At 49.5% G+C, this 25,266-nt stretch overlaps 2 protein-coding genes across 4 annotated transcripts in view; both read right to left on the bottom strand.

Annotated features, from left to right (window-relative positions):
• Window positions 1–193: 193 nt before the first annotated feature.
• Window positions 194–4,541, bottom strand: DHRS13 (dehydrogenase/reductase 13). The gene is made up of 5 exons (XM_029927887.1): window positions 4,278–4,541; window positions 4,062–4,180; window positions 2,929–3,052; window positions 2,435–2,746; window positions 194–824 (listed from the first exon to the last, which is right to left on the bottom strand). Exons 1-5 carry the CDS (start codon window positions 4,402–4,404, stop codon window positions 388–390), a joined length of 1,119 nt encoding a protein of 372 aa, XP_029783747.1. The 5' UTR covers window positions 4,405–4,541; the 3' UTR covers window positions 194–387.
• A 2,342-nt stretch (window positions 4,542–6,883) lies between these two features.
• PHF12 (PHD finger protein 12) overlaps window positions 6,884–25,266 on the bottom strand; it is a 41,251-nt gene continuing 22,868 nt past the window's right edge. For all 3 annotated transcript variants that reach the window (XM_029927903.1, XM_029927902.1, XM_029927904.1), the window contains 12 exons: window positions 22,812–23,205; window positions 21,470–21,590; window positions 20,136–20,268; window positions 18,101–18,265; window positions 14,742–14,900; window positions 13,373–14,168; window positions 11,996–12,121; window positions 11,211–11,354; window positions 10,020–10,118; window positions 9,193–9,275; window positions 8,501–8,639; window positions 6,884–8,154 (listed from right to left, as the gene is read on the bottom strand). In XM_029927903.1, coding sequence (XP_029783763.1) covers window positions 7,820–8,154; window positions 8,501–8,639; window positions 9,193–9,275; window positions 10,020–10,118; window positions 11,211–11,354; window positions 11,996–12,121; window positions 13,373–14,168; window positions 14,742–14,900; window positions 18,101–18,265; window positions 20,136–20,268; window positions 21,470–21,590; window positions 22,812–23,205 — 2,694 coding nt within the window. In that variant the 3' untranslated portion in view covers window positions 6,884–7,819. The remainder of the gene's footprint in view (window positions 8,155–8,500; window positions 8,640–9,192; window positions 9,276–10,019; window positions 10,119–11,210; window positions 11,355–11,995; window positions 12,122–13,372; window positions 14,169–14,741; window positions 14,901–18,100; window positions 18,266–20,135; window positions 20,269–21,469; window positions 21,591–22,811; window positions 23,206–25,266) is intronic.

Here is a 25,266-nt window from a genome sequence, read left to right as displayed (position 1 = left end):
ATCTCCGTGTTGTCAGTGCATCAAATCACAACCCCCCCAGGTCCTCATCCAGAGCCGATCAGCATCATCCAGCGTGGGGGCCAGAAAAATATGGAATTCGAATTTTTGAGAAGCAATGTCTGGCACATTAACTCACCCCGACCCCCCTCCCCCGGTCCATCTCTTAATCTGGGATTATGGTTATTCTCAGGAAGAAAGCATCGCCCACGATTTACTTCCACCAGGAAACGACCGCTCATAAGAACACAACTTGAAGCTCCATAAAGGAACCATGGAGGTAAAAACTGCAAATCCCTCAGTGCCCAAAGCACGGCCTGGCATGCAGTTCGGGTTTTCAAGGGCCACTAAGTGTAATTGGAAAGCACTCCGACCTGGGGATTAGGAGATTTAGGGCTCAGGTTCAGTTTTAACCTGAATTCGGCGTGTGACCTTAGACATGTAATTCTGAGGGCTGGGGTGGGGTTCAGAAACTGTGGGTTCCTCAGGGAGGGGGCTGCTCGGGGAAGATGGGGGCCCTGGGTCCTCAGACTGGGGGTCTTCATCAGGTTGGGCACCCTGGCCAGGTCCAAGCCCGGCCAGCCTTTTGCTGGCCTCCCATAGCCGGTGAGCTGCTTGGTCATCCCTGGCAGCTGGGGGCACTTCCTCCACGTGGCAATTGGCAAAATATCTCCCACTGAGGGATTCAATGCCCTCCTGCAGAGCGCAGTACAGGGGTGTCTGGGCGCCCCCTCTGGGTGTCCGCAGCACCAGCCAAGCTAGTGGGCGCAGAAGTGGGCTCAGCCATCCAGGAACGTGGCGCAGGAATAGCTCTGAGTTCACAGGCCCTATGGACAGGAAGAAAGGAAGGAGTGGGTGAGGACCCAGGGGAAGAACAATAAGAATGAGGCTGGAAGGGAGTGGGGAATGGTGTCCAGTTCCAGGGAAACCAGGATAGTATTTGGTGGGCGTTCAGGGCCCTACAAGGTGACCTCACTCATTTCAACAGCAAACCTCCTCCTCTCCATCTAAATTCCCATACCTCCTCAAGTCCCAGATTTTCTTCATGCTGTGTCCCCTGCCTGAGGGAACATCTTTTCTTCTAGCTCAAGTCTCATTCCTTTGTTTAACTAGCAAACATGTATTAACACCTATGGTAGACCAGCCACTGCTTTGGACATTAGAGATGTGGAGTGTAATAAAGGCTTGATAAGTGTTAGTTGTGATTCTTACTGTCACTATTATAATTACTAGTGAGCCTTAGGCAATGACCATCTAAAATGCAGTATGGGAGGGGCTTATGTGGTTGAGTGTCCAACTCTTTCTGTTTTTTTGTTTTTTGTTTTTTGAGCGTCCAACCCTTGATTTTGGCTCAGGTCATGATTCCAGGGTTGTGGCATCAAGCCCTGCGTCAGGCTTTGCACTGAGCATGGAGCCTGCTTAAGATTCTCTCTTTCTCCCTTTGCCCCTCTCCCCTGCTCACATTGTCTCTCTTTAAAATAAAAATAAAAATAAAAATAAAATAAAATAAAATGCAGTATGGTAATGTGGGTGGGGCAGATCTTGTTATCTTGTGATCAGTTCCATAGGACAGATATGGGCTTTATTCATCAGTTAAGTCACTCAGACTAAAAGCTAAAATGCTTACAGTGAACTGGATGACCCAGCCCATCTCTGTGCCTTGTCTCCTGCCACTCTCCTTGTCTCACTTTGTTCCAGCCACACAGGGGTTTCTTGTTCTTTCTCAAGCATACCAGGCACTTCTGCCTCAGGGCCTTTGCACTTGCTATCTAGTCTGTTCCTTATACTCTTCTCCCCAGAAAGCCACATGATTCATCCCCTTAAGGCCTCTACTCAAATGTTACCTTTTGATATTTTTTCCTTGCCTGCCACAAAAAATGCAGCACCTCCTGTCATTTCATATCCCTCCTCACTCTGCTTTATCTTTCCCATGGCACTTTATCATCACCTGTCATTGTAAATATTTATTTATTAGCAATCTCCCCCTCCCCTAAACTAGAATGTAAATTCTACAAGGAAGGGGTCTTTGTTTTGTTCACTGCTAATATTCCAAGCACCAAGATTAATGCCTGGTACATAACAGGTACTCGGTAAATGCTTTTTGAGTGAATGAATCATTATTAGCCATCATCATCATTATCACCATATTATACCGAGTTCAGTCATATGGAAGGCTTCTTGGGGTGAGAACCTGGGCTTCATTCATTGCCATACCCTACCCAGGAGTCAGCATCCAAGTTAGTGGTTTGAGAGGAAGAACCCAGACAAGGTGAGCCTCCCTCCAAGATCAGCAAGGAACAGGTCTCTTTTTGTACTGTGCTTCCTTCCTGTTCTGAGATTCTGTGGCTCAATGAGAGGCTGGGGGAGCACAGGAAGGGTCAAGGATGGGAGAGGGGGAATCAGAACAAAGCAGAGCAGTCAGAGAGCCAGGCCTTACCTGGATGGGCCGCATAGCTGGTGACACCAGTGCCCTCAAGCTGAGTGGCGAGCTCCCTGGCAAATAATACGTTGGCCAGCTTACTGTCGGCATATGCCCGCAGCTCCTGCCGCCAGCCCACCACTGGGCAGTCCAGGCGGGTGAAGTCGAGGTGCCCCCGCCGGTGGGCGGCTGAGGATACCACCACCACGCGGCTAGGGGCGCATGTCTTCAGCCGCGGCAGCAGCAGATGTGTCAGCAAGAAGGGGCCAATGTGATTCACTCGCAGTAGCAGGTTAAATGGCTCGTGGGTCCGGCCGCAGGAACTGATCCCTGGGGCGGGGGCTAGATATGAGCAGCTGCTCCAGAGGGATCCCCAAAGGCCTCAGGGTTCCCATTTGTGAGACAGTGGTAGGGGGCGCCCTTTCCAAACATCCACTGCCCCTTGGTAAGGCCTGATTGGAGGGGTCGGTTGCCCACCCGCTGCCCCCCTTGCAGGACCTGCTGCCCCTCACCGGCATTGTGGATGAGGATGTCCAGCCGTGGCTCAGAGCTCAGGAAGGCAGTGGCAAAGGCCCGCACGGAGGCCAGGTTGGCCAAGTCCAAAGCCATGAAGATGACCTCATTGTTCCCACTCTCCTGTGGGGCAGCAAGGGCTGGGCTTGTCACCAGGCACCTCTCTCCTCTTTCCTCTCCCCAGGTACCAAATCGTGAGAGTCCACCCCCTACTTTTACTGAGATCTGCCCCTGTGCATGAGAATGTAGTGGACCACTATGTGGGCTCCAGATGCAAATCTTGACTTTGACTTTTACTAGACAGAGTGTGACATTAACCTCTCTGGGGCTCAGTGTTCTAATATAATGAGAATAATGTAGTACCTACTTCATGGAGTTGTTGCAGGAATTCGATGAGTTAATATGTGTAAAACACTTAGAACAGTGCCTGGCACCCAGCCAGCACTGTGTAGGTAGTACTTGCTGTTATTATTATCATTTCCTTTTCCCATTATTGCTGATCCTAAAATTTACAACAGCCTTCTCATTGGTCTCCTCTTACCCACTCCTGTCCTCTCCAGCCCAGGCCCATATAACCACTGAGGGGTCCCTTCCAAAATGCTATTCTGACAGTCCATACCCTACTGACTCCATACCCTGCTATTCTGACAGATCCAACACTTCATTGTATCGCCACTGCTCATCCTATAAAATCTGAGTTCCTCAATAGGATCTATAAGGGCCACCAGAACCTAGCCCTGGCGCAGGGGCTCCAGCCTCTTCATTTTGCCTCTTTCTTCCGTATTTCGTGGTCCATCCAGACTCAATACATCTTTTCTTTCAGTTTTTGTTTTTTTAATCAAATCAGCTCTCTTTCCTCAGGGCCTTTGCGTATGCTGTTCCCTCTGCTGTTCCCTTCCCTACCGTCTTTCATCAGCGTAACTTGTACGCATCCTTAAACGTCTCAGAACAGCAATTACTTCTTTCAAAAAGCCCACTTCCTAGCTTTCATCTGGTGTCCCTTCCCTGTGTGGCCAGAGGCCCAGCGAGCGGACCCTCTCTTCTGCAGTTAACGGCCAGAGTAGAGGAAGCCGCTCTGTTCACCCCTCCGTGTCCAGGTATGTCTGTCGGTTGCTCACCCTTTCATCCTCACCTGGCGGAGGTCGAAGGCCGCCGCCTCGCCACGCTCCCGGCTACGACAGGCCAGCACCACGCGCGCGCCCCGGCGCGCCAGCTCCAGCGCCGTCATCTTCCCGATGCCGCTGTTGGCGCCTGCGGTGGGCGGGCGGTCGCTGAGCCGAGGTGGACCGGCCGCCGACCCCGCCGCCCGGCCTCCCTGCCATCAGCGCGCCCGGCCCCCGGCACTCACCCGTGACCACAGCCGTGCGGCCGCGCAGGCTGGCTGTGCCACCGCAGGGCGGGGCCTTCACGAGGTTGTAATAGACCAGCACGTAGGCGCCCAGCAGCAGCCCCGCGCCCAGCAACAGCGCTTCCATACCGGCCGCGCCTCCGGGCTCCCGCCCAGGCCCCCCGCACCTCCCCGGATCGCCTCCCGCCGGGCCGAACCGCCCCGCACCGGCTCCAGCCTCCCAGAAGGCGGAGGCAGAGGCAGGCGGGCGGGAGGCAGGGCAGGGGTGTGTGTCCGTGCGTGGGAGCGTGGGCCGTGCGAGCGCCCCCTAGGCATGCGTCTACGTCCTCTGGGTGTGTGCTGCTAGAACACCTAGGTGCGCGTGTGCTTGTGGGTCCTGGCAGCGCCCTCTAGGTGTGTGCCTGCGCGAACTCCTTCCAGAGGTGTGATTGTGGGCGGGGGCAGCCTGGCTATGTATGTACATAAACATACTTTGAGTGTGTGAATGACTGAGTGTGTCATGTGCTCACCGGCCCTGGGATTGCCTTTCAGGTTGTGTGCAAGCTTCCGGATCCTCGGTGTGTGAGCTCCTTTGTGTGTGTGTGTGTGTGTGTGTGTGTGTGTGTGTGTGTGTACACTTGCAGGCCCAGGAAGTACCCTATAGGTTTGTGCCTGTGTAAGCACCTTTTTACATGTTTGTGCTCATGCGGGCCAAGAGCCCCTCCAGGTACGGGTGCACCTCTGTAGTCTCTGCCAATGTGTGTACTTGAATGAGTATCTGTGTACCTGTCCTTTGTGCGCGTGCCCCTTAGCTGAGGACTTGCGGGAGGGGCTCACAAGGTGCCGTGTGTGAGCCCTCTGGGTGTCATATGTGCAAAGCAGAGTCCTTTCCTTCTGGAGAGATGTGTGTACATGCATGCTGTTCTGAGAGGGTCCAGCCCTGGATGGCTTGCCCTCTATAAACAAGTCCTGCGATTCCTTTTCCTCACTTCCAGAACCTCTAGATTGCTCCCGCGTTCTTACCATAGAGGCCAGAGAGATGACGCAGTGGTCAGGATGGCACCACCATTCAGAGCTGTTACTATTCACTCATTAATTAGCTGTCGACATCTTCCTACCTCTGCCGCCCATCGCCTCCATTTCTGAAGGGAAGCAGGAAGAGACTAAAATGTAAAATCTGTTCCCTGACCTCCAGGAGGAAATTTCTCTGGGATGGTCCTTACAGGTGAAAGAAATAGGTAAAGAAGCTCCATGACTCAACTGAGGAAGTGACTTTGATTGCAAGGTGGATGGTGACAGCTAGAGGGGCACAGGAGAGGGTATTCCTGACCAGGTGACTTGCCTGAGAAAACCATCACAACTTAGCACCCACTGTTCTGCACATATGGTGCACCCCACTGTGTGGTTAGCCTTGGAAATACTGAGCAAACAATACGTTTCTGCACTTGGAGAGTTCGAGAGGCCCATCAGGGCAGGGGGAGCAGAGTGCTGGAGACAGAGGAAGGCAGGCAGGTGGAAGCCAGGGACAGACCTTTGATTCCATGGGTAAGTTTTCTACTTGGCTGCACTAGGGATTTGGGGTTCAGTTGTAGATGCGGTGGGAGGAGGCTGGGAATGGAATATTAATGGAACAAATGTTTGCATTCTCCATCTGCAAGGCAAAATCCTATCATGCTAACAGGTACCAATTCCTTGAACATTGGTGGGACAGACACACAGGCGATCTCTAAGAAGCTGAAGACAGTGTTCAGGAAAAACATCCTGGATAAAGTTTCCCATGTAAAGCCTGAGAGGAGGAAAAGGATGGGAGCTAGGTTTGATGAGAGGGTTCCCAGCCCTTTAGAGTTTAGGTAATGCAGCAGATTCATCTTCCGATGAGAAGATGCAATTGTACAGAAGTTATGATTGCTAGTAAGTTGTGGCTTGAGTGGGTCTAGGGACTGGATCTCTCCTTTTGCTCCATGATGCTCCCCAGAGGCACCTGAATGGACACACAGCTCCACACTAGATTCTATGTTCCAAGAGGCCGGGGCCATATCTGTCCTGGTGATTGCTCACATCGAGTTCCCTAACCCTCCAAATCCTAGCGAAAGCCATGCACGGAGGAGGGGACTCGAGTGATACTCGAACGAATGAATTGCTGCGTGCCCAGCTAAGGCTGACAGAGAAGAGATGAAAACCAGGTGTGGACTTCTCCCAGAAGAGATGAATCAAATACAATAGCAAACAACTGCAAGCAGAGGCAGCCCAAGCTCCCAAGGTTAAAGCTTCTAGACCAGAATGCTGAGGTCTCCTGACCGCTCCTGTTTTAGTATCTTGGTTTTGGAGTCAACAGGAGCAGGGACCTGCACACACTTGGATTCTTGCAGTGTGTGGTCATATCAAGGGATTCTCTCAAGTCATCCATAAAGCCAGACAGCAGCCTCAGCCCGCCCGATGCACCCCTACCTCTCCATCTTCTCACATCCATCTCAAGCTCACTTTTTTCCAACACCTCTGCTCTCCTGACTTCCTTGGGGCTTGAGGTCTGGGAAATTAGACTAATTCAATGAGACTGGGAACAGGATCCTGGGGAGGGTCCCCTCTAAGGGTAATGACAGGTAGGACAGACAGGCAGAAAACATCAATTTGAAGTATTTTTGTTTTTTTATATACAGAATACAGGAAAGTTTCTGTAAAGTCTAAAACATTACAATTACTATGTACATTGGTACTACTTGGGGTGGGGGAGGGGAGAGGAGGGAGGCAGGGGTGGGAGGAACAGGAGAGAAGTGGCAAGAGAACAAAAAAAGGAGACAAAACAGGTTTACGACAAAAACGTTTTTGCTACAATAGACAATTTGAAGAAAACGCTCTACCACATGTAGTACTGTACAGTTTTTAAAAACATTGAAAAAATGTCATCACTAGATGTATTTACACAAAATCCAAATACACTTTTCCTTATTTGAAATAAAATAGATGGACAGCCAGAAAAAGAATTCATTTCTCATTTGTCCATAATACACAGTAGCTACCTGTAGTGCAACCGCTGCAGAAAGGGAAAATAACTTGGAGGGTGGGAACCACGCAAGTGGGGTGGGTAGCGATCTTTATATTAAATAAAACAATGATATTGTATAGATTTTGCTGTATGAAAACTGTATTTTTTTCTTTTAATATAAAACTATTGTCACTGCCACAAAATAGAACAAGTTTCTGATTATTTTACAACGGCGGGCGAGGGGGAGGGAGCAGGAGGCGGGTGGGGAACAGTTTGGTGTTGGAGGAAGTGTCCAGACCATCGGCCTTCCCCTCCCTGCCCGCGCTGTTCCTCAGCTCGGGTCTGCCGCTTTCCCATGAAATGTTGAGTACAAATATATGTGCAAATGCCCCCTAGAACTTGAGAAAAGAAAAAGGATTTTTAAAAAACAGTCAAAAGGTTTTCTTCATTTCATGCAAAGATTGTAGTTGAAGGGTTTCTGGTGGAGTATAGAAAAAACCCGGGCTTGGTTTGTGTACATTTTTGCATTGCAGGAGTCTTGGGTCGGGCGGACGGGCGGGCGACGGGGTAGCCGCCAGTCCTAGGGAACGGAGTTGGAACGCAGCACGGGGCCCTGGTGGGGCTTTAGAGACAGCTTCTCGGCCAAGACCCCATCCTGCAGCAGGCCAGCATCGCCTTTGGGCTGTTTGGTCGCAAACTCAGTGATGCTGAAGACAAACTGCAGGCACCCCAGCTTGATGTAGCTGCCGTGGTGCAGCAAGGCCGTGCCCTCCCAGCCGGCCCCACTGCCCCCAATCAAGCTTGAGCTGCTGGCTTTGCAGTTGCAGGGTCTCCGCTGCGGCCCCTGGGCCTGGGAGCTCATCATGGCTGCCTCCTCACTTGGCTCTTCATCCTGTTTCTGGTGCCGGCGGCGCCCTGGGAACAAGGGGGGCAGGTCACGGGGAGAGGAACAGTGAGCAGCCAACCCAGCCAAGGCTGTTTGCCAGGGCTGGGCCCCTGCACCTCCCCATCCTGCCATGTGACTAGGGCTGAAGGACACCTGGAAAGGACCAGGGAAGACTGAAGTCCCCAGGCAGGTGTGCGCAGAGCACTCGCTTCTCTGTGGTTTCCCTGGGCCCATGAGCAAGGAGGGCCTGGCCAACGGGACCCGGAAGGCAAGAGAGCAGGTCATCGGCAGGAAGCCAGAGCCACCCTGACGGGGGCCTTAAGAGAACATGCCCCAAAATGGCTGGCTTTGTGGTGGCCACAGGCTCCAACTTACTGATGACACTCTGCACTTTGGCAACAATACTGCTTGGGGGGGTTGGCGGGGTCTTCTCAGAGAAGTCACATGAATACAGCACATTGTCCACCGTTGTCCCGTGCTCACTGTAGTTTAACAGCTCATAATGTTTGGTATTCTGAGGAGGAGGAGGGAAGATAAGATGTGTGGTCTGCTGCGTGGGGCCTGGGGCTAAGGGGAGAGAGGACATATGGAGAAGGCTGTGCTGCTCTACCTGGGGACCTCTCTTTGTTCCCCAGTCAAGCCCCCCTTCCCTCTCTTCTTTAGAATGGGGCTCGAGACTCACCTCCTCAGGGAAGCCTGCCTTCCTAGTGGCCCACACCCCCTGCTCTCCCACCACTCCTTTACACTGCCTCCTGGGTCCTGGCTCCTGTAGAAATGCTATTTGCTGCCACAGAGGGCCTGGCTTCCTTCTATGCTGGTCCCCTCCCCTCCTTCTGGGTGGGCTCCCTCCGCTGAGCCTGTGACCAACCTCAGGAGAAATGGCAGCACGCTCCTCTGGAGCAGTAGCTATGGCAGGATGCCCTTTCACACCAAGACCCTTCTACTCCAGGAACCACAGGGAGTAAAGAAAAGACCTCCCCACCTCCCTTCCCCTCGCCCAGGGCACCCTGGTGGCCGGGAGAGGCCTCAGGCTGTGAGAGCTCTCCCACCCCTTCCCCGCCCCTTACCTCATCATAGAATATGCAGGCGTGTTTCCCAGACACGTAGTTACAGTGACCATAGTTTGTAAGGCACACGTCCATGTCAGCTCCTGCAGGGTGGCAGGAGTAGAGGCAAAGGCAGGCAGAGAACAGACTGTAAGGTGCATGCACGGGGAAGGCGGGAGGCAGGGCGTTAGCTTCTGGGCGGGCGCTGGTAAGACCTTAGGGGAAGGCTAGTTCAGGGGCCCTTCCTTGTATTTTTGAACAAAAAAATGAGGTCTCTTCCACTTTCCTTGTGAAGGACAGCTGTGCCTGCCAGCTGACCTTCTTCCGAACATGTGGCTGCTGCCCAGAAAGGACCAGCGAGCTCCTGAAGAGGACGGCTTATTTCCAGGAAGGCACAACACGGGGTGCAGGGCTTATAAATCCGATTGTCGTAAAGAAAGGAGATCTCTAGGCCAAGGGCTAATTTGACTGTCCCTCTGCACAAGATATGGGGCTAACTAAAGGTTACAGCGTGTGAGCCCCATCGCTTTTGCAAAGACCTCCAGGGACAAAGCATGTGCCCTCTCTTCTGGGCTTTATCTGCTTGTTTAAAATGCCTCACTGTGCAGCCATAGTGGCTGGCTCTCTCTCCTGATGTCACGCTGGGCCCCAAAGCTAAAGGGCTCGAGCCAGGGAAGACAAGCCGCTGATAGTCTCCTTTCTCAGTCCCTCCTGCCTAGGTCTCTGCTGGGTTAAGCCCCAGTCAGCCGGAGGGAGGGTCTCCCTCACCGCTTCCTGGCCTCTGTGGGAAGGAGTGTTAGTAGCTAGGGCAGAACAGATCCGGTGCCCCTCCCCCATAGCTGGCTCACCTGTCCCGATGTAGAGGGTTCGATAGCACATGTTCACAGCTCCTCCCAACCCCAAGAGAGGGTAGAACACAGCTCGGGCCTGTACCTCCTTTCTTTGCACTACAAGACAAACACAGAGATAGGCTTGTTCAGAAACTCAGAACCTGGGACCCAAATGTAAAGCAACAGGATCTGGACCTTTGGCTCACAGCCCAGCGGAAATAAGCCCACTACATGAGTTATCTTTCAAAACTCACCTTGGACACTGGGCTGCTTCAGGGTGACACTCTCCCGCCCCAGCATTTCCAACACGGGTAAGAGGGGCCATCTTTGAAAGTGGTCACAGAATTCAAGGATGAATGTACTTTAAGTTCCTGGGCTGCTGACTGGTGTATTGGGGATGTACCAGATGGTACCACAGGGAGGCCAAGCAAAACAACAGTAGGCACAGACCACTGTTTCTGGAACTTTAATGTCCATACGAATCAACTAGAGATCTTGTCAAAACGCAAATTCTGATACTGTGGGTCAGAAGTAGGGCCTGAGCTCTGCGGTTCCAACAAGCTCTCAGGTGATGCTGAGGGCGCTGGTCTGGAGACTATACAATTTCAACTAGTAAGGCTCAATGAGGGTTAACGCTCAGAACTATTCAAAGCGGTTAACGTCTTGGGAAAAATTTTCAGGACACTAGACCAAATGTTACTTTATTTATTATCATTATTACTATTATTTTTTTAATGTAGGCTCCACACCCAACATGGGGCTTGAACTCATGACCCTGAGATCAAGAGTCGTAGGCTCTATGGACTGAGCCACCCAGGTGCCCCTAGACCAACTGTTATTTTGTTTCTCACCTCGAACTTTAAATAAATATTCCCTTCTGGGAAACCTTTGTAACCCAAATATTTGGAAGAAGTTCAGCAGAAAGTACACCACATACACCCAAAGTCATTCATAGCTGCTTTTGTGTGTCTCAAAGTGGATGAGCATGGAAGTTGCAACAGACTTCCCCGAGTCTGATGTGAAAGCTGTGGTTGCCATTTTGTTCCAGCTTTCTGGGGAAAAGAAACCATGGTGTTTTATTAGGCCCACTAAAGGCCCACACGGAACACTGAGATACTCAAAGCTGAGACTCCTCAGGAGGGAGACAGCTGCTCACACGCAGGGGGGAGATGCGATGGTGTGCTGGGCGGCAGGTGTGTGCGTGCGCACCTTCTGTGTGGTGCCCTCCAGAAGCCAGCGGATGTGCCCCGACACTGCCCGGTGAAGCTTGGGCCCGGGAGGGGAAAAGCTGATGTATTCTCTGCAAGGCCAGAAACTTGATCAGCTTCTCGTCCAGCATATTTATCTCGATTTCTATTAACCAAAAAGAAAGATTAAAAAGCAGCTGAGGAGGAAATGGAACGTGGACATACGTAAGGGTCACAGAGCAAATAGTTAAGCATTTCTAAAATCTAGCCAAGTGACTCTTCTCAAACAGCAGAGTGCAAAGTGGTCAGGATCCAGAATTTGGCATCTCATTGGCCATGTGCAGTGAGACAGGCCCTGGAAGGGCGTGTGCGGATGCCCCTTGCAGCTTGATTTTAAGGTAAGTGGTCCTGGAAAAGTAGGGCATGATAAACCAACCACCTGCCTGCCTGTGGGGGTGTCGGACACGGAGGCTTAGATATTCTAGCCACCCTCTCTTCAAAAGTCAAGTTCAAGTTCTGCCACCATTCTCTTTGTCTTTGGGAACAAGGCCCTCCTGGTTTTATTCTGCCTCAAGGAATTCTCTTCTCACGTGTTCAACTTGGCCCTGCCCTCCCTTCACCTTTGATTCTGTGTACAAGCATGTGTAGAAGGCAGAGGTGGGAGGGAGCTTTTGTTCCTAACCCGCCTCCCCAGCCTTTGAAGGTCAGGCATCCCTTCTGTTCCTTTCTGAAATGAGCTCGAACGCTGTGCAGGGACCGTGCCTTCAGGCAGCAGCTGGTGGTAGAGCAGCAGCTCAACTCACTCACCTCCATTGACATCCATAAATGCTCGCAGTGAGTTGGTGAGGTCCACCATGGCAGTAGAGTTGGCTGGGAAAGAGGGTACGGTTAAAGCGCTTCCTATGGATAACGTGCCGGGGCTGACCTTGCCATCTGGGGACGGAGCAGGAAGACTGTTACTTACGTCGCCTGAGGGAAACCCACCGGTCCAATCCCCCACTGCTGAGACAGGTCTGGATTTCGGACCCAAGGTGATGTTCCCTTCTCGATTCTCACCCCATAGGCTCTGGAACTCCTAGAGCTAAAAATGTGTGGTGAGGAAGGGCGGATGGAACGACAACGCACCTGGGCACGCAGGAATCTCCAGAGCACGGAGCACCAGCCAAACCTACTGGCCTGGGAAATGTGTCAGGGTGGCTTTGTTCTCTGGGCCAGGACTACCTCTCTGCTGCCTCCAGTCATTCAACCAAGTGGTGCCTGGCCCTAGATTTCCTGCCTCCTGAAGTTTAACTCACAGGGTGCACGATCTATCCAGGCTGGTGTTAAAGAGGTAAACAGAGGCAGGAAAAGAGCCTGAGGGTAGGGGCCATCCTGGGACCAGGGGCCCCCATGCAGAGAAGCCACAGTCACCTGGTTACCAAGACTCCCAGCTGACTAGGAGGCCAGCTTCAGTTCAGACGGGAGAGACCACACGGGGCTCCAGCAGCATCTGAAACCTGTTCAGATGCTGGGGTCAGCAATCTCGAGGTCCGGAGTGCTGACTGGGGACAGCTGAGAGAGCAGGTCCACACGAGGCCACGTATGGGTGTAGGGGACTGCCTTTCTGCATGTGGCCAAAGGGCGAGCTTCTGGGCCGCATGACCCTCTGTAGGCATGCCACTCTGCAGCTATCCTGAAAAGCAGTGTTGCTTTCTAAACCTGCCTTCCTGGGATGGGAGCTCCTTCCAATGAGTGGGCTCTGAGAATTTGGATCAGGTGTGACCTGCTCCTCTGGTGTGGGTCGTGAAACACGGAGGCCATCATCTAGAACCTCAGGCTGGCCACAGGGGCTCCAGAAAGCATGGTGCCTTCCTCTAAGGTGGTGGAACAAAACAAGCAGAAGACTAGGCCTGAAGGGTATAGGAAGGTGGAGTCAGGAGACCCAGCTGTGCTTCTGAGCCTGCCACTGTCTCGGTAGGTGACCTAGAGGAAATCGCTTAAACTGAATTCAGGCAATCCCGCCAGTAAAACAGGGGACAAGTTAATACATGCTTTCTCTTCTATCATGTAAATGGGGGGAGGACAAATAATACCGAGATCAAAGTCCTCTGAAATAAGCACCAGAATATAAATGTTTGTTGAAATTTAACTGCCAGGCAGAGCATGAAATTACTCCAAATCACCCCCAGACTGAGCAGCACTCACCTGACGATGGCGCTGGTGAGCAGAATCGTTGGTTGGCTCCTATGGCCAAGATACCATCTCCTGCTGCTTGGGGGGGAGTGAGCACCCGGGTGGCATTTGGGGGTGAGCCCAGTGGCCTTGAATCTGTCAATGGAGGTCCTATCTGTGATTGGACAGTCTTTCTTTGCAAAGTGCTGGTGTTCTCGATGCTGGCACAAGAGCTGGGAATGGAAGGGTGTAGGCTTGGGACGGGAACCAAACTCCTCTGGGGGCAAGAGCTGGGGCCAGTGGCATTCTCTGTCTTCACAATGATGCCGACGGTGTGGTTCTGAAGCCCCCCAGCCGCTGGTGGCGTGAGGGGCCGGGGCCAGCCTTGCCGGTGGGAGAGGCCTGGTAAGGGGGTGTTGGCGCCTGGAAGTCGCCGGGGGTCCGTGGAATCGGTGGGGCTGCTGTAGAGGTGTGGGCCATTGGCTTTCACCTCTGCACTCACTGGCCCATTAGAAGTCCCGCAGGGGGCTTTCTTGGATTTTTCCGCACAGGAACTGCAGCTGATGTCCTCTAGGGCTGGGGGCTGGTGGGGTGGAGAGCAGCTCAGGGAATTCTGGGTGCTAATCCCTGAGGGGCAGGACAAGGGGCAGTGGGAAGGTGTAGGTGCCTTGTCAGCTGTTTGCAGGGAGGTGGTGATTGAGCTGTCAGTCACAATAACAGGCTTAATATCAGCCTTCTCTGTCTGTTCAGAGTCCCAATGCGAAGGCATCTGCTTAGCAGATAAATGTTTCAATATGCTGCACTGGAGCGCAACAACACTACAGAGCCACTGCAATGGAAGGAGAGGAGAGGAGGGTGAGAGGCCTGGGAGGCGCTGGTCCTTCCTGCCCCAGCGGCCAGGGCTATAGCACAGCAGATACACACTGTTTTCAAGGTCCCATCGCAAACCCCCAGAAAAGGTGTGCTTGACTTCAGATAGGATTCCATTTCCAATCCCAAGCAAGACCTGTTGGTACACTCAGCAGGCAACACCCTGGTCAGCAGAGCTCACCTTGTGAACCGATATCCAGCAGGTACCCTAGGCAACTGCTGGGTGTCCAGCACTATCACCTAATCTCTCTATGGATCTACTGGTCTCTTTCTACAAGCGAGATCCATTCATCTCACAGCACATGGCAGAAACACATGGAGAGCAGCAGACTCTGTACTTCTTCTATCTGCCTCAGAATTATCAGCCAGAGGTTCTCTCTGAAATATGCAAGCCTTGCCCCAAGGGTGAGGGTGGGGACCAGTGGGGTTGGAAAAGATGGGGATGGGAATGGCACTGAGGCTACTTCCAATAACAGCTGTGGTGAGAAAGAAGGAAGATAGGCTTTGGAATCCCAGCCCTGCCTTCACTCACCTCTTGCTGCTCTGCCTGGGTAGCTAAGTGCTCAGAGTTCAAAAGGTGCGTCTGTGATTCCTCGGGGATCCCATTGCAGATCAGCTCCCCATCCCGAATGGCCGCGGGTGCAATGAGAGGGGGTGGAAACTGGTACTGAGATTTTATAGCATCGGGAACCTGTTCGGGATAGAAGGAGGGAGAGGTTGATATTGCCAACATGTCTAGTTGATTCTGCCTCTTCTGTCTGTGGTGCTGATGTCTGCGGGATCATCGTGTACTCCGGTGTCCACTAAGACAAGGAGGCTCAGTGGGCTATACCTGCTCAGTGCCTCAAACGCGAATTCATTAGCTTGAGAAGGCACAGAGCTGGAAACAGCAGGCATGCACCCCTGCCCCCAACCTTCTTCATTAAGGTCTACAGCCCACAGAAGCCAGAAACCATTGCTCTGGCCTAAAAAATTTTAAGGCTGACGCTGGATACAGTTTCAGAGTGGTGTTCTCCAGGCTCTTACTGCTCAGCATCAAGTTTGGGAGGTGAGTAAGCCGTATCTGAGAGGTAAAAAGTCAAAGGAGGTCACATTCACAGTGGAAATGTTCAGCATGAAGTCTGGCTTGTGAATAAGCACTCAGTCAATGTCCGTTTCCTCGTCCATCCATTCATGACTCACGAGAAAACTGAAGATCTCTTTGTTGTACAAGGACAGAAGACACATTCTAAATCACGCCATGTAAGGATGAAAGAGCCACACAACAAGCCAAGAGTCATTCATACATTCAGCCAACATTTATTGAGTACCTCCTGAGTCTGGACACTGTACCACGTCCTAGAGATCCAAAGATGAATAAAACTTAAGCTCTGCCCTCAAGGAGCTCACAGTCTAGTTGGGGAGATAAACATTACAATACAGTGCAAGGGGTCCTTAAAATACAGACATGGCTAAGGAGCTACTAAAAACGTGGAGGAGAGTGCTTGCTCATTTCCGTCTGGGGGACATGAACTTGGGATTAGGGAAGATTTTATAGGAAGATAGTATTTGAGACTTGGAAGTTGAGAACTTTCAGGCAGACAAAGGGGAAATAAGGGTAGGGGAGCAGCATATAAGGCATAAGAGATGTGGAAGCACTTGACGGATTTGGAAAACATTTGGAGAACAAATTTGGTGACTGAGTCCTTATGGAGGATAACAGAAGAAGAACTGAAAATGGTTCCCAGAATTTTGGCTAGAGGGACTGGACGATAATTGCAGTCATTCACTGAAACAGGAAATACAAGAGGAAGAGCAGATTTGGAGTCAGAAGACTTTTGGTTTTAGGCAAGTTGGGACTGAGGTGTTTGTGGGATGGGCAGGCAGATATGAATCTAGACATGAGGAGAAAGGCAGGAGATATGGAATTGAGAACCAGCACCATTAACAGTGGTGGCTGGTGACATGGCTTGTCCCAAGTCAGCCAGGAATGGGAGGTGAAGAATGGAGTGGTAGGTAAGTCTAAGGTTGCCCCCCTTGGCAAAGAGTGAAGGGGTAGCAGGAAGAGGAATTCTTGACACAAATACAAAGTTCTTAGCCAATTCTGCTGCACTGCACTATGGCAATGGTGAGGATGGCTCAGAGCAGAGCGAGGGTGCTGCCCACCACCGCCCTCTGCTGCCACGGTCCTCACTTCACTCTCAAATTGTCCAGGACAGAATGTTCGTCAGGCAGCTCTCTCTGCCCACGGGTCCTATCCCCGTGCTATAACAAAAACACCTGTCTGTACTGGAAGAAAAAAAATGCTTTTCAGGCAACTCGTGCCCTTGGATTTTCCTTAAGAATAGGGAAACCTCAGGGCACCTGAGGCTCAGTCGGTTGAGTGTCTGACTTCAGCTCAGGTCATGATCTCGCAGTCTTTGAGTTTGAGCCCCACATTAGGCTGTGCGTTGACAGCTCAGAGCCTGGACGCCCCTTCAGATTCTGTGTCTCCTTTCTCTCTGCCCCTCCCCTGTTCACACTCTGTGTCTCTCTCTCTCTCTCTCAAAAATAAAAGTAAAAACATTAAAAAAAATTGAAAAAGAAAAAAAAAGAATAGGGAAACCTTGGGGCACCTGGGTGGCTTGGCCAGTTGAGCGTCTGGCTCTTTAATTCAGCTCGGGTCATGGTCTTATGGTTCATGAGATGAACCCGCGTCGGGTTCTCCACTGACAGTGCAGAGCCTGCTTGGCATGCTCTCTCCACCCCCTCACCTGTCTCTGCCCCTCCCCTGCTTATGCTCTGTTTCTCTCTCTCTCTCTTTCCTCTCTCAAAATAAACAAACAAACATGGAAAAAAAATAGGGAAACCTTTGAAGGGGGCGGGGGCATTGTGAAATGACAAAATTTTCTCGAGGTCTCCTGGGACTGTTCACTTCAGCCGCCAGGCTCTCTTCCAAATCGATATGGTCAATTACACAGTTAAGGTTACTTCCAGATCTGTTTTATTAAGATATGAGGCATGCCACCTTTATAATACCCCCAACTGAAAACACCTTAATTTTAGAAACCAGTGTTTACACTGAAGTATAAGTATTTACATACTTAAGAAACTGTTATACAATATCCAACAGTTAACATCTTGCTAGCTTGCTAGCGCTGACATCCACTGGAAGTGATAGGAGTGGGGCGAGTGATTTAAAGTGTGGCTGCCACCAAGTGGCCATATTTGAGAACTGCTGGTCTCCACTGGTACATGGCACTGCCTGTGTGTAGGATTATTTCAAAAAGAGAAAAATCAAGCTTCTATGTGGGCACACAGTGTTGGGCTCTAGGTTAAATGAATGAGGGAACTGAATGGCTTTTGAGAAACAGCCTCAACACCACCAAATGCTTTTCAATAAAGCAATTTTTTCTATTGATTGCAGCAGACACACTAGCAACTGTGAAGTGTGTATAAGAATGTTAGGTATTATTACAGCAAGGCCATAATTTGGAATATTCGCTATATATTAGCAGCAGCTTGGAAAAACAGATTTAACTGCTGGGATAGCTCCTCCTTTTCCACGTGGTCCTCTGCTTCGTCACCACCCCTTCCCCCTACCAGACAGCTCTTGACAAGGGGCCCCCTCCCAGGAACAGATAGCAGGAGTACCAGCAAGGGGGTGGCAATAGCAGAGCACATCCGTCTGGCAGAAGGGGCTAATGAGCATGTATCAGAAGAACTGGAGACTTGCAGAGTTTGGGGTCTGGCCTTCATAATCCTGTCACCGTCCTCTGAAAATGTATGATCACATTCACTGCTTGTTGAGACTCCACAGACAAATCTCAGGGCTTCACTCTCCGTATCTGTAAATTTGGGACCATGATCCTCTGCCTATCCCATGAAAGCAATCAGAGCCCGCTCTCCTGCCTGCTCCAGGATGGGACTCACCTTCAAGCTTCTTCTTTTGACTGACTGGAGCACTCGGCGGTTAGGGGGGTGCTTCTTGTGGATTCGGTTCAGGAAGTCCACTTTGACCACATGCTGCGAAATGGTGTCCTGGAAACGGTCAAACACCTGGCACCGATTGCTCAGTGTCATATTCTTCTGGTTCAGCTAGGGACAAAGCAGACACACTCTTACACTGACCCTCCAAAGGCATCTCCTCCCAACTACCTATTCTCTAGGTCTGAAAAATAGAAGCCCTTGGCCAAATAGGTTCCTTCTGTCAGGGGCTGGTGCGTCAACACCCCTGTCAGAGGGCCAGGGACCATGGATAAGACTTTTTCCCTCAGCCCTGCCTGATCTAGCAAGGGAAAACTTGTATGTTCCTATTCCCTACAGAGGCTTGAGGGGGACAGGAAATAGGAAATTAGTCAAGAAGTGCCCTTCAAACCCAGCCTGACAGCTCAGACCACCTTTTGCCAGGGTACTCTAACAGCACAGATTTCAGAGGACGTGCGGGCCTTGGCCCGAGACCCAGACTCCCTTTCTAGCAAGGCACTTGTTCCCACAGGAAGCAGGATGGTTTCCTATATAAGGAGCTTGGCTAACAGCAGGGATCAGTCCCAGAGTCCTGAGTGCCCTGCTCTATTCCTCTTCCAAGATGCCAGGGAACATTAGGGAGCCCTTCTGGATATCATAGTCCTGCTCTAGAGGAGGAGAAAAACCTGGGCTGCTCTAAGAGGCCAAAGGGAGAGAAGAAAGAATTTTGCACAACAGCATACAGAAGGCATATAAAAATGATGTCACTTATCTTTTTCTATGTCTGGCTCTCTACACTTTAATTCAAGAGAAAAGATCTGCTCGGAAGTTTGATGATTGGTAAAGTAGGAAAAATCCCTAAGTGGCTAAATGAAAAAGATTATCTAATTAATAATTTTTCATCTGTTGGGAAGCTGCTCTTTAAGTTAATATTTGAGCATATCACTGATAGCAGAGTTCTTCTGGTTTATAGCAGGAGGCAAAATGAAACACTCATAACTGAGCTTGGAGAGAAGCTTCCCCCTACATAACCCTTTCCGAGCAGTGTTAGCCGAATGAAGAGGCCAAAGCAAACACTTTTGCCCCGTCTGTGCCAGTCTGTAACTGCGGTTCCTCAGGGCAACGTGAGAAGCATGCTGTCATGCTGAGGGTCAAGAGACATTCCGTGGTCATTACCATCTCATAGACGATGTCTTAAGCAATCATCTTTTTAATCTGTAAAGGCTGCTCTTAGAAGGGAGCTGCTCTTCTGAAGCCCTCACCCGTTCAGCCTTGTAAACGACTGATCTTAGTGCCCAGCAGAAAAGGGCCTAAGCCTAAGCCTCTTTTGGAGATAGCAAACTACCATTCTGTTTTAGCCCCAGGAAGTGTCTGGAAAATGTACCCACGACTCCCGGGAGATAAGATAAAAGGACCCTCACACCATTCATTCGTTCAACTTACTTACTGAATACCTATTATGTTCCATGTTAAGGTGGGGGTCAAACATTAAAGAGAAGGGGAAAACCCTCGTGTGGTAGCTGGCTGTTTGGAACCCTGTTATCTATGTCAATCCTTCAATTCTCCCAAGTTACTGGGAGTTGAGTGCATGTCATTCCTGAGATATGAGAATAAATGTTTTAGAATTTCTTGTTTGCTCCCTCTAAAAATAAGAGGCAGGAAAATACAGAGACAACTACCATGAGAGCATTTCTTCCCATGAGATGGATCCAATATATTCCCCCTTCATGGCTATTAACATCAACTGCTCAATTCACTGTGGAAGAAATTTATTACAAACAACCAAGTCTGCCTGTACAGCTAAAACAAGGCATTGTGGGAAATTGCAAAACACACAGCTGGGACATGTCAAAATGATTGGAACTGAGTAGGATGGTCTGCAGAAATCTGTAGCTGAGAGATTATACAGTGAACTCTGGTACAAAGCTGACCTACTATGCTTTCTACTGAATAAGGCCATGCCCCAGGTGCCCAGAGAGAAAAGGGACAATGCTGTGCTTACCACCACATGTTCGATGTGATTCGGACACATCCATCTGCCCAGGGGCATGGCAGTGAGCGGTGGCTCGAGGCAGTCCATGTGGAACAGGAGGGGGCAATAGTCACACTGGATGAGAGGGGCCACACGGCAGCTCCTGGAAAAAAGAGATGTAGGCCATTTCTGTGGCAAGATGGGAGAGAATTCAAACCAGCTCTGCACTGTGCTAAAGGCTCCTTAATCCTCACAATGTTCTCCCAGGGCCTCCTCCCTAGTGATCAGTTACACTCACGATTAGGAAGATGAATGAAGTTGGGGGCTACCACCAGGCTCTCTGTTATTCTCTCTTCTAAGAGGAATGTGTCTTGTGGGGAAGTGAATGTTTATTTGGAGTATAGCTAAAGTGGCTGTCAGAGCAGGAATGATCAATGCTCAGTGCCCACAGGGGGAAGAAAGCCAATTCCGCTCTGATCTTTCTACTTCTTAAAAGAAGGTAACGACCTCATTAAAAAAAATTCTCTAGCCATATTTCTAGAGTCTTACACTACAGCAAGAAAAGACTTCTCTTCTGCATGAGGCAACCAGCAAAAATGACACAGGCAGAGTTGTGCTGGGAAAGGATTCTGTAACGTATTCATGTATGCACAGTTCAAGGGAGGGGCTTCAGCAAATAACTACAATATTCCTTGGGTCCCCAAGAGGCACTGCAGCCTCAGTCTGGGCCTGGCTCAGAGTTCTTTCTGCCCTACTATCTGGTTCCCTAGAGCTTTTGTTATGGAACATCTCTTTCTTCTTCCTTTTTTTTGGGGAACATTTATTTTTGATGGCTATTTTCTCCTGCCATTCTGCCCTTCTAAGACACCAGGCCAGTAAGTCCAGCTTCAGTAATTGAAGCAGCTGGTTCCCGTCACTGAGGAGATCCTATTTGAGGGAAACCAGTGTCTCAGGGAAGCTACAACTGGGGCAGCCTGGAGGCTTTTGGAAGTCATCCAGTCTGATGCATGTTCGCTACCATGGATACTTGTGCTGCTTTCAAACTCATCTTTGGTGATTTAAAAAGTTATTTGCCCTTTCCAGGGACCTGGGTCCCTGCTGGCCAGGGTTCCTCCTGCTAGCTAGTCAAATATCTCACACTTCTGTTTTAAGTCCAATCCTTTCTATTTGAGCCTCTACAAACATGGTCGACAGTACTTAAGGGAATTTGCTGTGAAAACAGTCAAGGCTCTGGTCAATTGGTCATTCAGACTCTGTACTTGTACCATCAGAAAATGGGTTATTCACATTTAACAGATAGGGTTTGGGAGAGGCAATGGAAGAGAGAAAAAACATCATTTGCTGAATATGGGGAGAGTCCTTACCTGTTACATGTGAAGCATACTTTGACTGGTAAGGGGACAAGACCATTGTGATCTAACTCGTGCTGTGTCTTCTTAACGTTTTTCCCCGTGGTTTCCTCCTTTCTTCTCCTCTTGCTAGAACCTAGAAGAGAAATTGATGATACTGAACTTTCCTGGATGCAGAGTTCCTAGTCTGGGATATGAAAACAACAGTAAGTGAAAGGAATAGATCTCAGTAAAAGCATGTGCCACGGCCTAGACATGGGTCCCTCTCTGAGACCCCCTGCGCTGGTTTCAAATGAGAAAAAGAATAGGAAGGGAGGAAAAGGAATACTGAGACATAAATCAGAACCATGGTCTGAAATCACCTGTTCTGTGGCAGAAACACAGGTTGTTAGATACTGCAACCTAAGAAATACACATGCCTGAGTCAAATGGTCAACAAAGACTGTTCTGGAGGTGGCTGAAGAAGAAACTAGAACTTTACTGCATTTTTATAGAAATCAGGAAAGTTTTGATCCCATATACATCCTGCTGACTGAATAGGATTCTTAAGCCTGCCAGTTTCACTTTCTCTGGGAAAAAAGAAAATAACATCTAGAAGCTTCGTGGTATCAAGTAGAAGACATGATTAAAGGCAAAAAAAAAAAAAAGGGGGGGGGGACAATTTGGTAACATCTTATCAAACTATAAATGCATAGTTATAACCCAGCAATTCTCACAGTAGGAATTTACCTTAGAGATACACTCACATGTACACAATGATATATTTACAAAATTATTTGAAGAACTATCTATAACAAACAATTAGGAACGAACTGAATGTCCATTAATAGGAAATCAGTTAAATAAATTACGGCACATCTATAGGTAGACTATTATGCAACCATTAAGAAAAACTAAGGATTGTCTACATTCATATGGAAAGATCTCTAGAGCATATTGTGAAGTGAAAAAAGCAAGATCTAGAGCAGTATACCAAGTAAGCCATTTAAAGGGAAATTACTGAGCATATAATATTTGCTTATATATGCACAGAGAAATTCTAGGAGATAGTAAGAAGCAAACAGTGGTTATCTGAGGACAGAAGGTGGAGACCAGGCAAATGGCAGACAGGGTGGAAGGGAAAATTTTCATTTCAAGCTTTTTAAAAAAAAAACGTGATACCTTGAAGGGCAGCAAATAGAAAATTGAATAAGCACGGTCAAGGTTAAAACCTTCAAAGATGTCCAGGAAGAACAAAGAACAGGAACATGAGAGTGGCTACCCACCCGGTGATCCCACAGGCAGCACTGCCCTCTGGCTGGACAGTAGTCCTTTGGGGCAGCTGGGGTGGGGGAGGGAACATGACACTTCGGCTAACCTGGTAGTGCAGTGGTACAAGTCAGTTCATTGGGCAACTGAAATTGGGTGGGGTTCCGCTCCATGGCGGCAGCAATCAGCAGCTCAAAGGGCCGCCTTAGCTGGGGCTGCACATAGTCCGGCTCTGTTGCCACCGGCTCCTCGTCCACATCAATGATGTCCTCATCGACGTCATTCTGCTCAGAGGTGGGGGTCTCTGTGCTGGCATTGGATGTGGGTGTGCCAGGCCGGCTGGCTCTCCTCTCCAGGATCCGGGCGTGGGCAATGGCCTTGAGTTCAGTTTTGCTGGCTGATCTGTCCAACAAGTCAGTATCACTGCTGGGGGATGTAGTCCGTTTGCCGGATTTGTCCACCAGTCCATTGACATGTCCCAGCTCCTTTTTCTGCTCTCGTTTCTGTGCAAATGGACAGGTAGGCCCATCACATAAAGTACCACAACACAGAAAGCAATGGATACTACAAAGGCCACTAGCCAAAATTATGAAATTCTCCAACATGTTACAGACTCATCCACCGGGGCACTTGGAACACTGGTGTGTTCAAGTTGACTGAACTACAACTGAACTAAAACTAAAGCTGGTGAAACTGTGCAGCAAGGAAATCACCAAACAGCAGGGCAAGTGAGAAACAATTATACACATTTATCGCACATCATTTACTTGAAGTCATCATTTGACATGCGACATCTCTATACAAAGTACAGGGATAAAGGGATTAAATGTTACCACAGCGAGAATAAATTTAGTGAGGCTGGCTGAGAATGGTGAGAAAAATACAGTAGGACTCAACACCACTGTAGTTTGCTATGGAGCATCGTGACCTCCTGAATGGTTTAAGAATTGTGCTCAAAGTAAAGTCTGCAAAAGCAAAGTAAGAGAGGCAAGCAGAAGTCCCTGTTCAGGGAGGTTGGGTGCTGACACAGAGAGTAACTACACCGCAAGGCGGTGGGGTGGTGTGTGGAAGGTAGCCACCCAACAATCAGTGTCTGAGAATGGTGCCTTTTGATGTTTCAAGTTCAATTAGAACTCTGAAAAGGACGCTTCTTCAAATGGGAATGTGGAGACATGGAAAAAGACTATGTTTACTCAGTAGGACTGAACAACTGGTGTTACATTTTCCTCTAGGACTCCAAAGAGTGGTCAAATAAAGGTTTAACACTGGTCTCTAATCAGGAGACCCGGGATCCGTCCCAATTCTGCCACTGATTCCTTATGACCCTGCATGACTCAGGTTGGAGGGCAGGAACTTCTCTGTCTGTAAAGTTAAGACTGAAGGTTGATGCATAGGCCCAAAGGATGCATCATTTCAGTCCACTTAAGCATAGCTACAGGAGGCCAAAGCGGAACAGAGCTAGTGGTGGTGGAAAAGGCAGTCTTGGCACTGGCAGACAAAAGGTACATCTGAGAGCTTGTCACAGTGGCACTTCGGGGAAAGCACACTATGTTAGAAAAAGGCTACTATCATCCTCACCAAGCAGCTCTGTTTCTAAAACACTGATGGAGAAGTAATAGAGCTTTGGTGTAAGACAATTTGGCTCAAATCTTGGCTCCGTCAATTCTTTTGAGTCCTCATTCTACATCTGTAAGCCTCAGTTTCTTCCTTCCTAAAATGGAGGTACTATCACCAGCACCCATAGATAGCTGTATGGATTTAATGAGATAACATGTAAAATACCCAGCATACAATGGGCACTAAAATAATGTTAGTTCCTCTTCTCCACCCTCTTTTCCTGGCTTTACTTCTCCTTCAGCTGTTCCTGAACCTTACATCCAGTTTCTTGAGTGGCAGGTTTCTGAAAGGCCTCCTGGCTGGCAGGTGCTTCTGGCTGGCCCTGCTCTAACCTAATTGGGGCTGCACAGGAAGAGATCTTGAGAGGTAGTCAGGCTGAGGACAGCCTGGTTTGTGGACTTGAGAAGACATCAAACCATAGCTGGGGCTAAGTGGCTGACTTGGTCTTGCCTTGCCTTTTACTAAGAACCCTTGTGCACATGATGAAAAATAGAAGTCTAACTAATTGTTTACTTTCTTAAAGGCTGAAAACTGTTACACACATAAACCTCAATCTGAATCATCTCATCCTGTTTCTGCAACCAAGGAAATCATCATTCGCTATGACATCATGTTCAGGGGCCAGGAAAGCAGAAGTGATGTCACAACAAAGGCAAATTGCTTGGCGTGTAATTAGTGTGGGGGGAGGGAAGAGGATGGTTTACAGTTCATAGACAGACTCTAATTCACAGCCTATAATTTGAGGATTGGGTCTCTCATAATCTGAATGGAAAAATACCAACTTCCTTTTCTGATAAAGAGGAATTTAGCCTTTTCGCACCCCGCAGAAGTTCTCAAAATAGAAAATCATATTCTCAAAGCCACCACTGAACTATCAAAGCCAAGGAAAGGGGAGCTAGAGAGAGAGTAGGCACCCTGGTACAAGAGGCTTCAGAGTACTCTCCCAC

The sequence above is a fragment of the Suricata suricatta genome, chromosome 17 (genome assembly GCF_006229205.1).
Source record: "Suricata suricatta isolate VVHF042 chromosome 17, meerkat_22Aug2017_6uvM2_HiC, whole genome shotgun sequence".
NCBI lineage: Eukaryota > Metazoa > Chordata > Mammalia > Carnivora > Herpestidae > Suricata > Suricata suricatta.
The sequence above is the reverse complement of the archived record's forward strand: the minus strand, read 5'-3'. Positions and strand labels throughout refer to the sequence as shown.